Source organism: Schistocerca serialis, chromosome 1 (assembly GCF_023864345.2).
Source record: "Schistocerca serialis cubense isolate TAMUIC-IGC-003099 chromosome 1, iqSchSeri2.2, whole genome shotgun sequence".
NCBI classification, from domain to species: domain Eukaryota; kingdom Metazoa; phylum Arthropoda; class Insecta; order Orthoptera; family Acrididae; genus Schistocerca; species Schistocerca serialis.
In genome coordinates this window covers 737,711,244-737,730,130 of record NC_064638.1, presented here as the reverse complement: position 1 = coordinate 737,730,130, position 18,887 = coordinate 737,711,244, and the positions used below count along the sequence as shown (strand labels likewise).

Here is an 18,887-nt window from a genome sequence, read left to right as displayed (position 1 = left end):
GTACCATCAAGACTTGAGAAACAATAACTGAATTAGGCATTAAGGTGATGCCACATCCACCTTATTCACTGGACATAGCACTGTGTGACTTCCACCTATTTCCTGCACTGAAGAAAGAGCTTCAGGGTTGTTATTTTCAGACTGATCAAGAGCTAAACAATCAAAATTTGGGTGTGCTCAACAGACTATCAAAAAGGAGATTCAGGGAGTGTTTTGAACATTGGACTGAGACTGAAATTGTTGTATTGTGTATGAGAGAGATTACTTTGAAGGTCTGTCATGGAATTTGAATAAAGGTGAGCAGTACTTTCCACTAAATAAATAATTTTGGCTATTTTTTGATACATCCTCATGCAAATGTGTCTCACAGAAATTTTAATTGAAAAACAGTCATTAACAAGGCTAGCCAAATGTATTAAACTCCCAAGGGAATCCTGAGAAACAGGATTCATGGTCATTACAGTAAAACACTAGGTTATCAGCCAGTTTTAGAGCTAAAGAAGAAGAGTGTGTGTTTCTGTGGAACTCCATAAAGCAAATTTGTGATCACATTTCTTTGTCCTTAGACTTTCTTTATATGTTACTCTGAAATTATTATTGAAATGTAATTAATATGTCAAATTTATGTTTCAATTACAGATACAGTTTTGGAACAATATTGTCACCCTAGACATCAGCCTTTAAAATTTCCAATACAAATAGTATTACATAAATATGCAATGGTCAGCCACATTAAATAAAATTTATTTCCTCATCTGCACTGTCTTATAAATCCACAATGACATCCTTATTAAATCACTGCTTCTATTCAGTGACAGGATTTTTAGACCATGTGAAGTACAACAGACTTTAAGCAAGAATATGCAAAAACTACTTGTGCTCCTAAAGCAAGGCCAAAGAGAATTAATTTATTGCACTGCCACCATTACAATATATTTTGATGTTATATAAATTGTATAAGAGCCTGAAGTACAAATAGTGCATTTCCAACTGTGCTAATATGCCAATTAAGTTGTCATTACAGTGTGCATGAATGATTGAAATGTGAACACTCTTGCAGCTTGTGAACATTGTGCAGATATTGTTTTCTTCTTCCCTACATGGTGTAAGATGTTTCTCCCTACATATTAGGTATAAACATTCTCAAAGTCAAAGTTGAGCATTTTTAATCAAGTTAGTGATGTTCAGCAGAAGCCCTAAATTCTCTCAAGAATTTAATACTTTAAGAAAAACACTATTATTTTTTTTAAAAAAAGGCCTAATTTACTCAGAAACTGTTTTGTGAAGCAAAATTGGAAATCTGTGCATTTCTTTCTGAAATAAAAAAGGTGCATTCTTTATTTATGAGACTATGTTTTATATTAATCTGAGATCTTTGTAATTAAGGTTTCAAAAATGTTTGCATGCTGTACTTTTGACACTGATTATAGAGATCAGAAACTTCAACAACATACATAAAATTGCAACATTTTATTATGTATAACAAACTTCTTTCTGAGGCATGAAATGACAAGGTATCTGTTTGGTTTAACAATGAACAATATGGGTAAAAAAAACTTTTTTAAAAGAAAGTCTTTGGTCAGTTTAGTTTTCTTATATTACAAACTAAAGACAGTGTAGATGTGTTACACTTCAGTCTTAAAAAATGTGGTCACTGTGTATAAATCACACTTACAAAAGACAAACAACATCAACAATTACTTTCTTACATGAAACTTTATAATGATACATATATATATAATTAAACTGAGGTATCTTCCTTTTGAATCACATTAATATTCACCCAATGCCAAATGCTAGCAACTCTAATGTTCCATTCGCAGTGCAGACAACTAACACATACATTACTATGCACTCTCCACACATACTGTTTACTACAAACAATGACCTTCAAGCCATCTTGGCTATGAACACACAATTTTCTGGCATTGTTTCTTAATTTAATTCATTGCCACACAGTAATAATAACTTTAAACATACACAAATAATATTATGCACTGGAAATACAGTAATAAAGCTGATTTATCAACTCCAAACTTTGAAAAATTCAGTCTTCTTTTATAAGTAATATCCACAATGAAGAGCTGAAATTTGTCCATTTACTTTTCCATGTTGCTACCGTTGATTTACACAAACAGAAACCACTGTATATAAAAACAGTGACAGATGTTGAGCACATGGACACTGATAAACTACAGATGGCATTTGTTTTAAAGGATATCCTGGATTGAAGAATATTACATGTGATGATATAAACTGAGGTACAACTTCATTCAGGAATAACTGAACTTGGGTGCTCTTTTGGATCAACCCTGTACTTTTTTCTCTCTTTCCTTCCACTCTAGGAATAAGTTTTTCATGTCATTCATTGATGTCTGAATTGCTGCAGCAAACCTTTTAGAATCCTAAAATGGAAAATATATCGCTTGAAAACTGAATATTATCACACCATTATATAATATTACACTTTATGCTACTGAAAATGAAATGCAGATACAATGTTAACAATATTTGCAACAGACTTGGATTGTTTTCTTACAAATTGTTAAAGCAAGAAAAACTGGAGAATTGTTAACAGATACAAATAAAAAGTTGAATATCATCTTTCAGGTATCTCAAAAAGTCCCTCTTTTCACATGAAAGAAAATAGGAAATTGAGAAAAGGAAACATAAGATGCATCACAGGCATAAGTTGGGAAAACTGCTCTGTCTTATGAACTAGAAGATGTTTAATATACACAAAAATGAGAGCTCAGTTAAGAGATTAATTAACAAGATTCAAATTGTGCAATACTAAAAAGGATCTGCCAGCTGTCAGTAAATGAAAGATGAAAAACTCAGATAGATTCACATGGTGCCAACAGAAATGTAGCACATGGAAGGGAATACAAAAAACTAGAGAACATGGGCAAAGAGAAAAATTGGAAAAACTATGGAAGTAAAATTACTGGAGGCCGATATTTGTAGATACACTGAGAGACAAAAAACATAAACGGAAACAACAACTTAAATTAAACACTGACAGTTACAAGTGGGGAGTCAGTTTTGTTCCCTGGCTATGCACCATGATATGCTCATTTTATTGTACTTTTTTTGTAGATACATTGAGAGACAAGAAGTATACAGGGAAACAACAGCTTACATTAAATACTGATGGTTACAAGGGGTAAGCCAGCTTTGTTCCCCTGGCTATGCACCATGATTTGCTCATTTTATTGTGCTTCTTACTTTCTATGTCTTGCCTTTTTTTGTTTTATTTTATCAGTATTTATCTCCCTTTTAAATATTTTCTGTCTAGTTCTTTTCAGTTTCACTATTTTATTGCTTCTCCCCAGCTACTCCTTCTAGTCTTTCTTCTAAATAAATAGTAACCAAGGTAGTCAGGACACATATTGGTCTAAATCTATACTTGTACTTAATGCGGGTTCAAATCCTCACCATATAATCACAGTTTATATTTCCTCTGATTCTTCAAAATCATTAATATTAAGGTACTTCCTTCTATAGTACCTCAGGCAATTTTTCCCCATTTCCTTGCTAAGTTTAATGTCTTCACTCCACTGTCTAATGATTTCATTGTCACCAATATGCTACTTTGTGGGCCATATATGGGGAAAGGGGGGGGGGCAGGAGGGGAATAGAGCAACTGACTAAGGTGACAAGTTATAGGGAGCGGCAACAGTTGTCGAAAACTGTTTACAAATTAAAGGTATCAAATATGTTCCTAAAATTTAAATCTGCTGTTAAAAGATGAAGCTGAAGCAATCCACACTGGCAGTACTGATTAGGTTTCGCACCACACACACATTCCTAAAATCTAAATCTCCCTCTCATCAGGGAATGTTAGTTGACACACATGCAGAGTGTGTTAATGTAGTGTCATTTTATTACCATTAGTAAAGATAAAAAACAGCTCTTTTTATAACTTATGACAGAGTGTTCCTACATGTTTCAGTTTTAATTGATAGTTATGTGACAATATTGTTAAAATGATGTTAAGGTACATCCACACCACAGTGATTTCATTAACTTTGCTCATGTATGCAGTTTTCCTATTTAAAAAAAATACTTTTGAAACTTCATTTTACAAACAGATTTTTTTTAACTTCTGTGAGTCAAATGACAAATTAATTTATCATCAGGTTTTTGTACATGGATATGTAATAGTGGAGAGTAGCAGACACACTCTGCATGATTTTCATGCAGATGACTGAATACAGTTTGCTTTAGTTCATTAAGTCAAATTGCAAGTGACTTTTAATGTTATTCTTACACCCTCATTAATGGATGCTGCTTTGCAATATTGTGATAATCACTGAAGTAAATGACCAGAAGAATGCTACTAAGTGGGGCTCGGTATTGATCTCTGACAAAAGAAGAAAGAAAATGGGAAGAAGAACCATTGAAGAAGCTTCCCCACCTTGATGCTTTTATGAAATCCTCAAAGAATTCGGTAGAGAAGAAACATTCTTCCCAAGTGTATTTGTAGAAGACCAGGAAGAAACACTTACCCCAAATAAACCAAAAGATGAAGGAAACACACTTCAACCAGACAGAAGTGAAAAATGGAACACCCATTTTTGTTGAGGAACACTCAATGATGATCACTTTTGGGAGCAGAGGAGGGGATGGGGGCGAGGGGGGTGACTGATAAAATCTGGGACTTCATTGCAATGAATGGGATGAAATAAACGAATTTTTTTTCTGGAAAAGACTGGCAAATAATGAAATTATTGATAGAGGTTATTTAATGTATTCAGAAAGTCAGGAAACATCATTTTGTGCAACATATGCAAACACTTGGGAAGAGCTTGTGGTTGCTAAGGCTGGAAGCATCCAGAAGTAATTGCAGCCCACAAGAACAGGTTGAGGCATCAAGAGTGTGGTTTTAGTTTTAAGAACTGAAGCTCAGCTCTGACCAGGATAGATGAAAAATTATTTACAGGACTTGAAAATGAAGTACAATATTAGCGTAATGTGTTACAAGGAGTTATTGCTTTTGTGAAGAAATTCTATTCTTGAGGACTATCATTCTGTGGTGGTGATGAACTGCTTGGAAGTGTTCACAACTGTAACTTTTATATGTGCATGGAACTTATTACTGAATTTGATCCATTTCTTGCTAGCCACATGTCACAATACAATGATTCTGAAAGGGAGAAACATCATACTTGTCTTTTGCTATGTATGAGGAAGTAATCAGAATCTTGTTGAAGAGGATAGTGGAAGAAATAATGGCAGAACCTATTGCAGCTAAATACTTTTCAGTCTTATTGATGGAAATCCTGACATTGCACACAGGCGTCAGTTAAGCTGTGTCTTGCATTTATGTCAATAAACTGGGATTAGCAGAAGAATGATTTGTTGAATTTATATCCAATGCAGGACACGGTGGCCAGTACCTAGCAGATGCAGAACTCCAGTTGGCATGGATTGGATATAAGGAACTGTAAAGGACAGAGTTACAACAATGCACCAAATATGTCAGGTATTTACCCTGGCTTGCAAGCTGGAATTCAAGCTGTCTCTCCTTACATTTGCAACTTCTCCTTCTCTCTTTCTCTCTCTCTCTCTCTCTCTCTCTCTCTCTCTCTCTCTCTCTCTCTCTCACTCCCTCTTCTATAAGGAACATTTAATTTTTTTCAGTGGTTCTAGTCAGCATTGGAATCATTGGAGTACATCTGCACATTTTTCAGTAAGACAACTTGACTGTTAAATCCCTCTTGATAACCCAATTGTCTACTAGAGAAGAAGGTTGAACAAAGATGGCGAGGCAATCATCAGAGCACTGTTGTCAGTCCTGGGGAATGTATGTGAAAATTTTTTGTTGGAATATGAAGCTAGATGTATAATGAAGAAATTGTGTAGTTTTGAGACATCTTTTATTAACGTAATTTTGGATTCAATTACAGAAAGATTCAGAGTTGCAAGTAAGCACTTACAAGCAGTAGAAATGAAAACAGCCACTGTTCACAAGTTGTACAGTTCCTTAGTTGGTTTCTTGCAAGAAATGAAAACAGGATATGAAGTTTTCAAGAAAATGGTGCTAAAATTCTACAAAATGAAGTTCATCAGGATAAGAAATGCAATATGTAAAACAAAAAATTCTTTCATGAATCTGAATCAAAAAATGGAAAATCCAGGCTGGACAAGTGCCAGTATTATGAAAAGGACAGACTGCTACTCACCATATAGTGAAGATGCTGATTCACAAACAGGCACAACAAAAAGATTGCTAAACAATTAAGCTTTCAGCCAAAAGGTCTTCTTCTGGCTTGGACAACATACACACACACACACACACACACACACACACACACACACACACACACACATTCACACAGACAAAGCTCAAGCACACACATGTGCCCACTGTCTCTATCTGTCCTCGGCAACCAGAGACAATGGTCGGGTATGTGAGAGCTGTATTTGCATGAATATGTGTGTGTACGTGGTCTAATTCAGAAGAAGGCCTTTGGGCCAAAAGCTAACTTGTATAGCAGTCTGCTTATTGGGCTTGTCTGCAATTAAACATCTCCACTATTTGATGAATTGACGAATCTGATTCAGACATTGAAGAAGCTAATGAGTCAGATGATATGCAGATATCCTTTATTTTGATTGAAGAATTGGATAAGAGTGTTTCTTCTTTTAAGGGCTTTAGTTAACCATTTAGGTTTTTGTTCTTTTTCTTTTAAGGACTTCAGTGAACCATTTAGGTTTTTGTCAGATGTGAAGAAGCTAACTCCACTTTAAATCCAGGAAGCATCATCATGGCATCTACAGTTCAGGTATTGAGGTCTCAGCATTTATACCTGAATGTTTGCACTTCAAAAGCTACACCTCTGATGTAAAGAACAAAACTGAGTCACACACTCTTCCACGACTGTGCACTGTTTTAACTTCAAGCTGAACAAATATATTTCAAGGAAGACGCAATACATGAAAGTCACAGATCAAGTAATGCTAAAAGGTAGCAGCTTAGAAAATGTTTATTCAGATTTGAACAGAGCTCTTAAAATATACTTGAGTACTTCTGCTTCCAATTGCTCAACAGAAAAATTATTTTCTGCTGTAAGATATATAAATAATTATTTAAGGGCACCACAGAAATAGTATCTTCTTAGTTACCTTGGTGTCCTCTGACCTGACAGTGTAAATGGATTATGAAGAAATCATAAACTTGTTTACAAATGACAGGACAAGGAAAAAAAACCTTGTTATTTCAATAATCAGTGTTTCGCCCCCTGGTATCTTCCTAAATGTAATATTTGTTGTTTGTATAGTTTATATTTAATTTTAATAAAAGCACGATTATAGTGTTTGCATTTATATCTATTCTATGACACTTTATTAAGTTTTTCTACTTGCAATTTTTATAAAAGCACAATTTTTGGTTTGCAACTCATAGTTAAGTATTACACAAACAAAAAACACATCCACATGTTAGGAAAACTTTAATAAATATCTGTATTTAAAGTTGGGGGAGGGACAGCAGAGAGTTTTTTGCCCAGGGGTGTCAGTAGTATAAAATATGGGTCTGGCTAGTCTCTGACAGCCCTTCCTGTCGTAAGTGTTACTCTTAAATTTGACTGTTGGCAACTTTAATGTCCCCGCACACATGATTTGTAAGGACTTCTCATGTATTACCCTAATATTTTTCCTTCACTACATTCCCCTTTTTGTAATTAAGGAACTATCTAAAAGCTCTTAAGGCAAAAGGTTTAACAGTTTTTGTGTGTCTGTCAACATCCCTTCTTCCACTGTTACTTTCTTTTCATTCAGATTTAATTCAATACTGATATAAAAATAAACATTAAAAATACATATATGTTTCACGTACTGTCTGGGAAGAGCTGTGATTGCTGGAAATGTGGAAAAATATTACGTCTTCTCCAGCAATAATATATGAGACTCCATATCCATCTTTATGAGTTGGACCAAATCCACCAGCTGGTGTGATAGCCTTTGGATTTTTCCTTGGATCAACTTTTGCTATCTGGGTGTGAGGTGTTTGCGATGTTGAAAGACGCCATGGTTCTCCAAGTGCTTCATTCAGAAATGGCGAGTCAGTATGAAAATACTTGGATAAGACATAAAGGCAAAATAAATGACGATCTATGCCCTTTCCACACATGGAATCTTTAAAACCTTTAGTGTGGACAGTACATGCTCTCTGCAGCTTTGATACCCGCTCCTCAACCTGTAAATTCAAAATGTCAATATGACAATTAGTTTCTGAAGACAGAGAGACAATGTCAAAAATATCTTAGTCATGAAAAAAATATACAGTGCCTTACAATCTACTGGTAAAGATATTGCTCCATTTGCTACCTTTATGCTCTTTAAATACCAGTAACTAATTTTTTTACATAACCTTTCAATTATATCAAACTAAACATGCAATGCATATGCCAAGTACACCCAATAATGCCAAATTACTATTTGTACAATATATTATGTAACTTTATTATTCATGTTGCAATTTTTAAACTGCTAACTCTAATGGTATACTTAGGTTTGTGTAAAGCCTTGTTAATTAAGAGAAATCAGTAAATTAAGTTGTCCCATTATCATGTAATCATCAAAATACTGTGAATTAAAAACACTTTATTCACTAAAAGACCTAAATCAGTAGACAGACTCAGTAGACTAAAGGACCTAACTCAGTAAACAGTAGACAGAGCTGTCTAATTTCCTTCTTTCCCATAACTAGTTTATCTTTTGCAAAAACTCATTAATTTAAGAAAAATCCATAATTAGTTTTGCCTAACCAAAAATACTTTCATCATTTAAGCCCTTCAATTTGTTTAATTCCCATGGTTTATGCTTTACTTTTGTAACCCTAATTTTCCTGAATCAGTTAAAGAATTTTTTATCTAAATATGGCACAAATTAACAATCGGACCAAATTAAGAAAATTATGACGCTGGAAATTTTATATGGAAATAGGTAATCCACCAATAGATGTAAAGTGTATCAATCAAATAGAACAATGAACTTCCTAATTATCTATCATATAGTTAAACCAAATTGTTGGACTCATTATATCAACACCATTACTAAATATGACCCATATGGTGTTATAAAATGAAATATAGTTACTAAATTCAGATAATATTTGTATACCAGTCTTTAAATACCACTTCAGACAGGGAATCCCCAGTATGGGTCTAGCTAGTACACTGCTAACATCTCTCTGTCAGGAGCCACGATTGTGCATAAAAGTTTACCATTTACTGTTTCTATGTTGAAATATGCAGGCAGAATTTTTTGAACTAACATTTCAGTGTCACTCATTTCAAAAGTTCCTAATTATTTATGTATCATCAGACATATATGAGCTTGAGTGCTCTTCAGTGTTGTTTCCTCCTTGTCAGCTTTTGTGTGAGGAACAATTACGCACACAGTCAATGGCTCATGAACTTTGAAGAAAGGGTGATAATATGGACATTGTTATGTGTAAAGTCAATGGACACTCAATCTGTCATCTGTGAAAGAGATATGAAGACAGGCATTAGTAACAGACTTGCTCTAATGCTACCACTTCATTATTACACCACTGTGTGATATCAAGATATGAGATAACTTACCTTGGTTGACTAGTAACATTGGTTTGACAGAAAATGGACTGATGGACTGATCAGAACAGACAAGAATGATAAACAACATACTGCTAATTATAAAAAAATTTGTCATCACTTAGTGGTGATTTAAGTCAGAATAAATATGCCAATAGGTTAACATAAAACACACAGTGTTGCATCTATCATTTCTCAACTTAATTAAACAGTTTTCAGAAAGAGACCACAAGTTTAAAGATGCTGTGAAGGAAGAATAGTCTACAACCAAGTATGTATCTTACAACAGTCCATTTGAGTCCCAGGTCACATTTACCCAATGGGCAACATCTGGTAAGGAACCCAGCTGAGGGTTATTAGTGAAGACCTAGATGGTATCCATACTAGTGGGAGGCAGCCCACACTCAATGAATATACCCATGATAGAAATAATTGCATTTGTATGTGCTACAGGCAGTTATGAACAATGTCCTTAATGCAGGTGCTTTGAGGTAAGTCTGGGAGGAATGAAGAGTAAACCTCTACAGGAAGTCTAGGGTGTATCTCAAAAGGCCGCTGGAAGATGTATGTCTACTCTTGGGAATTCCTATGACTGTACTGGTTCCATTTACATCAGGAAGGCCGAGTGGGGAGATTCCAATGACTGAGCACCTCACGATCTCCATATATCTCAACCTAGGCTTGTTGGATAGGTCATCCCATGCCAGCTGTAGAAGAAACAGACTCAGAAGAGGAACTTAGCAAATCCGTACATAGTAATAAGGCTCCAGGTGAAGATAACATCCCTGCTGAAATCATAAAACAATGCAGAAACTGCTTTGCTTTAGCATCTGCGTGTAATTTGCCTGTCTTGGGAAGATGATTACATTTCACAGAACACACTCTTTAAAATCAGAATCAAAAGCGTAGAAAGTGCAACAGCTATCAAGGGATTTTACTCCTTTGTACAATTCATTTTGAAGCTCTTGTACGCTCTTGTCTCTAGCACCTATCCAGAGCCATATACAGATGTGTACATGAACTCTCTTTGTAAGCCTCAGAATTGTCACAAATAATATAGATATCTTTTTAATGCAGTCATTTATGTTCTAAAGGCTTTTGAATAAGTCAGAAGTAGGTTTCATAAGACTGGATGTCCTCCTAATCCTCTGAAGTAACCAAAAAGTGTTAACCCTGCAGTATGACAGAGTTTGAAGGAGAATTCTAAAATCCTGTGCTGATTTGACAGAATCACTCATAAACTATTTTTGTAATTACTCACTGACTTGAGAATATTTGCTGACATACTTAAATTGGTATAGTAACAGCCACCTATAAAACACAAAATAAGAAGACCATATTTTATTACAATTTCACCCCTCCCACTCTTTTAAAAACTTTTTCAGAAGGTGTCCAATGATAGAATTCTAACTCATTTCACTAAGCAGAACTTGTTAACTGCCTAATAGTTTGGCTTCCAAGAAGGTTTTGTCACTGAGAAATCATAGAAGATCTCATGAATGCAGCCCCAGTAGAGCTAATCAAAACAAAACAATACAAAAATATCCTATTTGCATACTTTGTGACCTTTCCAAAGCCTTTGAGTGTATGTATTAGAATATTCTAGCAAAGTATAGTCTTATGGCATTAATGGCAGTGCTTGCAGGATGAAGTTTTACATTTGGAACAGTAAGCAGAGGGTCTCATCAACAGACTGTCTCACCGACATGAAACTGACTTACAGTAGCAGATTCATACTAGGTCCACTCTCGTTCTTAACCCATTTAATTATCTTCCCAAAATTTTAAAATATGTTATGAGAATGGTAATCTTTGCTAACGACACAAGCATACAAATCAAGAATCCAAAATAAGCCGTAACAGAAAACACAGATGACAGCTGAACTGATCTACAGCTGCTTCACAGCAAACAGTTTAAGTTTTTATCTCACAAAGATGCACATTGTGCAACTGTGACAAACAAAAGTTACCTACTATACCATTAGTATGTGTTTGTGTACCAATAGTACACATTGGTGGTCAAACACTAAATCAAACACTCTGTGTAAAGCTCCTTGGGGTCCAACTGGATAATAATAAAAAAAGTCTATCCAAGGCACAGATAAACTAATCAAGAAACTTAGTTCAGCATGTTCAAGAAGTACCTAAAATTATGTAAAACGAAAACAAGGGACCTGGGTTATTTTGCACGTTTTCACTCCCTGTTATCTTATGGATATACCTTCTTGGGCAGTGCACTTAAAGTAAATAATATCATCATTCATCAGTAGTGTGCAGTAATAATATGAGTAAAGTGGATGACTGTACATCTTGCAAAAGCCTTTTTTTGGATCTTGGAATTCAAACACTTGATTCTCAATACATTTACTCCTTAATGGTTTTTGCTGCTAATGATAAAAACCAGTTTCAGCTGAACTGTGATCTACACAATCACCAAAAAAGATGCAAAAACAATTTTCCTGTAGACTTTTCCTCAGTGTGTACTCTGGTGCAAAAGTTCCCAACAACCTTCTCTCCAACATAAAGCAAGAAATTGCGGATTTCAAAATTAATTAAAAACATACACCCTTTCTTTACAAAAATCTGTTAATCTAGGTTCAGGAAGCAAAAAACTAACTGACATTTAGTGGTGTTCTAGTGTTCACATAAATAATAAATTGAGAAATTGCTTAGTATCTAGGAGTCACTGACATCGATACTTTTCAAAGTGTATGCCTAACGCACGCAAGTTTTAAATAGCTGCCCACTGTTTTCTTCTTCATAGCTTCAGAATAAATTATAAAAGGAATTATGCACCATGATTCAACATGCTATTGTCTTGTATGAAGACTGGTACTCACACTGATTGATGTAAGTATACTGTCATCATATTGTGACACCCTGAAATAATTTAAGAAATAATCTTGTCAAGTTAAATCAAGTACAAGCTATTAGTGCATCCTACCCTGTCAGTAATATAGGCATTGAAGTTTTTTTCAGGAATTTGATTCTTGCATACATGACTAAAGAACCTGCATTATACAGATTGAGATCTGATTCGAGACTAAAATTAACAATTCACTGGTATTTTGATTGTAATTTACACAGTCAATACTGTTTTGCATTTTTAAGATTAGCATTCAGTCTTAGTTTCTCTTTTGTCAAAGAAAAGAACCACTTATTAACTGTGCCTCTAACATTTTTATGTGACCTCTGCCTGTCATGTTCATCATCAATACTACACAAATATATAAAATGTAAGGAATGTAGTAATGTCCTATACAAAGGATTCTACATTTACATATGTACAGAACTATTTTCTGTTATTAATATAATAGAGGGAAACATTCTATGTGGGAAAAATATATCAAAATATGCCATTGTAAGCAAGTTAATATTAGCCTGTCAATACGATCATCAGGTTACTTTCCATTAGGAAAGTGGATGCACTCAGAAACTGTTATGTGATCTATAAATGATAGAGCAAAGCAATTAGTCATCCATTTCTTTCCTTTTTTTCCCCCCGGTTTTATTATGCACACCCAGATTTCAGCTAGTGCCTAGCTATTACCTTTTTAATTTATAAATACTTGAGCAAAATTACTTGGAATAAGTGTAAATGGCATTAAGAGTTGTACTCCAGAATGAAATTTTCACTGTGGAGTGCGTGCTGGTATGAAACTTCCTAGCAGGTTAAAACTGTGTGCCAGACCAAGGCAAAAACTTAGGACCTTTGCCTTTGGTGGTCATGTGCTCTACCAACTAAGCTACCCAAGTATGACTCAGGACCAGTCCTCACAACTTTACTTCCACCAGTATCTCATCTCCTACCTTCCAAACTTCACAGAAGCTCTCCTGCAAAACTTTCAGAGTTAAAATTTCATTTTGGAAACATCACTTAGGTTGTGGCTGAGCTAAGTCTCCGCAGTGTCCTTTCTTCCATGAGGGCTAGTCTTGCAAGTTTTGCAGTAGAGCTTCTGTGAAGTTTGGAAGGTAAGAGATGAAGTATTGGTAGAGTTAAACTGCAAGGAAGGGTTGTGAGTTGTGCTCGGGTAGCTCAGTCAGTAGAACACTTGTCCAGCAAAGGCAAAGGTCCTAAGTTCAAGTCTCAGTCCGGCACATGGTCTTAATCTTCCAGGCAGTTTCAAGTGTTATAGTGTTGCTTTATTATTATTGCTACATACAGGTTAAGATTCTATAATTGCCTTATGTTCTGTTCACATATATCTTCTCTCATTCCACTTCCTGAAGGTGCTCCTTCCTGACAGGATCAACAGAATACAATAAACGTATGAGTGAATGAATGAAGGGATGAAATGTATGATACTATCATCTTATTCCATGAGATTATGTCCTAACAAAAAAGCAGAATAAGTCTTTCCTGTGAAGTGTGATATCGAACAAAGCTGCATGCTGTCTCCTATGTTTTTTGATATATTCTTCCCCTTACTCTGAAGCATTCTTTTAGAAACTGTGGTAAAGGGATTTTGCAATGCTGTATGTCTTAAATCAAAAACTAAAGTGACTATAGTACTTGTAAATGAACATCTTGTAAGCTAATTGTGCTGTTTTGGCAGTCCACACTTTACTACAGCTCTATCATGTGATTAACTGCCTATCAAATGACTGCAGAGAGTTTGATCTTGCTATCAGCGCAAAGAAAAGAAACATAATGATGAAAGACACAGACCTGCATCCACTCATACTTTGCCATTAACATCCATTCTCTAAAGACAGTGCTACTCAGTTCCACATATTTAGTATCCACAATGAATGACCAGACTCAGGAAAAGTGTCTGCAGCAATAGTTTACTAATGGAAAATGTTGAGCTTTGAGTATGCTGTACCTATGTTATAAGTCCACTTCTCTAATGCAATTTTGACAGACTTTCTGAGGTAACAACAAAGGAAAACAATTTTCATCTCTTCAGTCTCAAGAGAGTTTCCACAGTCTCATGGAGTGACAAAGTCCAAAATATCTATGTTCTGCAGAGAGACATTACACTCAGTCAGTACGGCTTATTCAGTTAGCAACAGCTTTGATGGCCGAGATGCGGATCTTGTGCTCTGCTGAATGGAGAACATTTTGAAAGCACATGGTCAGTCTGAAGACTTCTCTTTAACTTCACTCCCTTATACATGAAATGTGTCTACGAGTGATTTCGGAAAAAAAACAGCATCTTTCTGGGAATGTACTGAAAACATCAGGGATGCATGGCAGCTGTCTTTGGGACATGGAATTAAGGCAACAGAGGACAAACTGGAAAAAAGAAAAGAACTCTACACACTGAGAGAAGGTGAAAAAAATGAGCTACTTAAGAGCTACATCAGTCAAACTTCCACGAAACTATATCTATCTGAACTGCACAAGGGACTGTACTTTAGAGTTGGCCCAATTAGTTACTACTGAAAATGTAGTAATTCATTCACTGTGCTATGACACCATTCTCTGGTGTTCCAATGTCTACATTCATATTACTGTACACTTAGACAATAAGTTATATCTTACAGTGTGTAGGAGAAGTGGTAACATGCCAATTAGTAGAATATCTCCATTATTTTCATTTAATGTGTACAGACATCAACACACAGTGTAATAATCTATGCATGTGGTGAGTGCATTACACTATATCTTCTGAAGAAATTATTTTATTTTAGTGCATGATAAAATTCAGTGTTATTACAAAGATCATAGCCTAATTATGCAGCTCATGAATCTGTCTAATTCATCACTGCAGCTGAGGGCTCGTACTATAGCAAGTGTCAACCATGAATTACCAGGAACAAGTTCTGTAGTAGCACATGAAAAGTTAATCTTGCATCCAACAAATGTGATTGGACCAGTCAGTAGCTCCTCTTGAGAAACATTATTCGGAACAAAACTAAAACTGTCCACTGTCTTGTACACTGGCAATCTGCTCCTTCTTCTATACATTCTCCTCCTGTACGGCATGGCTGTGTGCTTCGTGCGGCTGCCTCGAGTCGAATGAGCCTGCTGCTGCCTCAGAACAGGATGTACTTCCTGCCCCCCACCAGGCGCGCACAGCGCCAGCGCACCTTATCAGTCCCGATTGCGCAATCGCCAGTTTGATTTTCCAGCAACACGGGCCTAGTAATACTAGGGCCCGTGTTGCCCGGCTGCCTCGCTCAGCGGCTAAGTCCCCTTCAAGGTCACACGCCTTACACACTGTGTAAGGACAAGTCACACAGCCATGAAATAAAACCCACCCACCTCCCCAGGGGTCGTAACCCCTGCAACCCACACAAGAGAAAGATGCTTCAGTAGGTGCCTTGTGTCTTGCCACAGTTGAGCTCCAATCTTTGAACTGCACTGTAGTTTGTATTACTGAGCACTGGTGTAGAGACACAGAAATCCAACATATAGTATTATCACTGTATGATAGGGTAAACTCTTACTGCAGAACTACTTCAAGGGGTGGAGGATCATGCATTTATATCAGAAAAGGGCATTTATATCAGAAAAGGAACACAGTTCAAATCAAGACATGGTCTCAGTACAGTAAGTGAAGACAAACACTTTGAAATATCAGCTATTGAATTAACAGGGCTTGATATCACCCAGAAGTTAATCATTTTGTGTGTGTATAGATCTCCCAGTGGTAGCATGGACAATTTTTTCAATAAATTAACAAAAATTCTAGATAAAGTCTCAAGTACAAAGGTCAACATAATTCTGTGTGGGGACACCAACATCAACACTAATATCATAAATGAATCCAGCAGCACCTTCATAAACATCCTTCAAAGTTTGGCATGTAACTATTGGTCAACAGTGCAACAAGGGTTACTACAATTACTGCATCAGTAATTGACCATATGACCACAAATATGGACAGGGAAAAATGCAATGTAGCTGTAAAAGATCTTGCACCATCAGACCATCTCTGTCAAATAACAATAGTAAAATCAGGCATTGAATCATTCCCTAAACTACAAGCCTACAAACGACATCTATAAGAAATCAAAAGAACTAGAAAACAAAGGTGGGATAAAGTATATAAGGAAATAAATGTGAATACGAAATTTTCTAAATTCTCCACATTGTTTAAAATGAACTTTGAAAAGGCATTTCCAAAAGTATGCATGTCTGTATCAACATCTCAAAAAAACAGATGGATAACAGCAGGTATTAAGAATTCCATGAAAAAGATTCACAATGATCCAGAATTCTTAAATTTCTATCATAAATACAAAAAGATCTATAGGAAAGCGCTGATTGCTCCAAAAAGGTCAAATAATGACAAAATAACATATAATGCAGAGAATAAAAGCAAAGCAGTGTGGGATGTTATAAAAAAGAAATGGGGGGAGGCAAACAAACGCAGAATAACATACTGCTAAGGGAGGGGGTTAAGGAAATAAATGATCAACAACACTTAACAAACTATGTTAATGGGTATTTTTCAAGTATTGCAGAGAAGTTACAGCAAAAATTCCCAAAACAAATATAATACTTGTAAATAATGTTGCACTAAATACAATGATGTTACTTCAAACCACAGAGAATGAAGTCAATAAAACTGTTAAAAAACTAAAAAATAAGAAGTTAGTAGGCTTAGATGAAGTACCAATGTGTGTACTGAAACATCGCATAGGGATTATACAAGGCCCATTAACAAATATAATACATGAATTCTTCACATCAGGGACATTTCCAGAGCAGTTAAAACACGCAAGAGTTGTACCTTTGCTTAAGAAAGGTAATGCAAGACATAGAAAATTACCAGCCCATTTCCCTGCTGTCAAAATTCTCAAAAATAATAGAAGCAATTATGAAAGACAGATTAATGAATTACCTGAATAAATACAATCTTTTAAGCGAATCACAGTTTAGTTTCCAAAGTGGCAAAAATGCGAAGTCAGCCATAGTAGAATTTACAAAAGTTGTACTTGATGCTCTTGATAAAGATGAGTGTGTCACAGACATATTTTTGGATCTTTCTAAGGCATTTGATACAGTCAACCACAAGATGCTACTAAATAAATTAGAAGCATTAGGCATAAGAGGGGTAGCTAATGACTGGTTTTGATCATACCTAGCAGACAGGGTACAAAGAGTAGAGACAACACATATTTCAAATAGATCTAAACATTTAGTTAAACACTTATCAGAACCAAAATACATTAATGTAGGGGTTCTGCAAGGTGACATATCAGGACCAAGTCTATCCTGATATACATGAATGACTTTCCCAGTATTGTTACTCATGGTGAAAAAATTCTCTTCAATGATGACAGCAATGTTACAGTCACTGAAAAAACAAGAGAACTCCTTGCCAAGAAACCAAATGAAACTCTCAAGGAAGTTTATGATTGGTCAATAAGCAATAAAGTGACACTGAACATAAAGAAAACTAATGCCATGAATTTCAGTTTGAAGAGGAAAAATGACAATCATAAATTAAATATAGATGGCACCTCTATAGACTGTGCAACTAATGCACAATTTCTAGGGATGAATATTGATTCTCAATTGAGGTGGTGTCAACACACAAAGGTACTTGCAAACAGAATGTCATCAGCATGTTATGCCCTTAGAATCCTATCATCAGTGTGTAACATGCAGTGTCTTTTAGTTACATATTATTCATATGTGCACTCAATTCTTAGCTAAGGCATTCTTTTTTGGGTAACAAACACATAAAATATGAACACAATTTTCAGGAAAAGAGCCATAAGAATAATAACCAAAAATAGTAGTTGAGCTCATTGTAAAGATCTGTTCAAAACACTGGGGATTTTAACTGCTCCATGTGAATACATTTACCAGTCAGTTGTACACATAAAAAATAACATTGGTATATACTGCACAAACAGCTCTGTCCATGACCATGCAACAAGAGATAGACTCAACTTACATTTACCAAGAAAAAAGAAACATAAGACTCAAAACAGTGTTTTCTACCAAGGAATAAAACTGTACAATAAATTACCAAAAGAGATTAAAGAAATTGCAAAAATACACTTGTTTAAACAGGCAGCTGAAAGTGCCTGTTGTGCAATATATTCTATACATTGCAGGATTACTTAGACAAAACAGAGTAGGTGTTTTATAAAAAAAAATGTTACATAAATAAATAATAATAATAATAGTAATGATTATAAAACATCCAACATTCCACATAACACCTTCACATTATGTTTTTTTCCTTCTTTTTTCCTTTCTAGAAATACTTACCCCCCCCCCCCCCCCAGCTTTGTATAGCACAATACTAACATCTCTTCCTCTTCCTGAGCTCAACATCTTGCTCATTATGGAGGGGTGCTGCCTCAGTTTTTCAAGATAGCAAATGGGAAGTTGCAGTAC

The 18,887-nt window shown here is 35.4% G+C and overlaps 1 protein-coding gene across 1 annotated transcript in view; it reads right to left on the bottom strand.

Moving 5' to 3' along the window:
- Positions 1 to 1,455: 1,455 nt before the first annotated feature.
- The window catches only part of LOC126481744 (carnitine O-palmitoyltransferase 1, liver isoform-like), a 206,795-nt gene continuing 189,363 nt past the window's right edge, over positions 1,456 to 18,887 (bottom strand). The window contains exons 15-16 of the mRNA XM_050105701.1: positions 7,844 to 8,203; positions 1,456 to 2,405 (exon numbers count right to left, since the gene is read on the bottom strand). Coding sequence (XP_049961658.1) covers positions 2,307 to 2,405; positions 7,844 to 8,203 — 459 coding nt within the window. The 3' untranslated portion in view covers positions 1,456 to 2,306. The remainder of the gene's footprint in view (positions 2,406 to 7,843; positions 8,204 to 18,887) is intronic.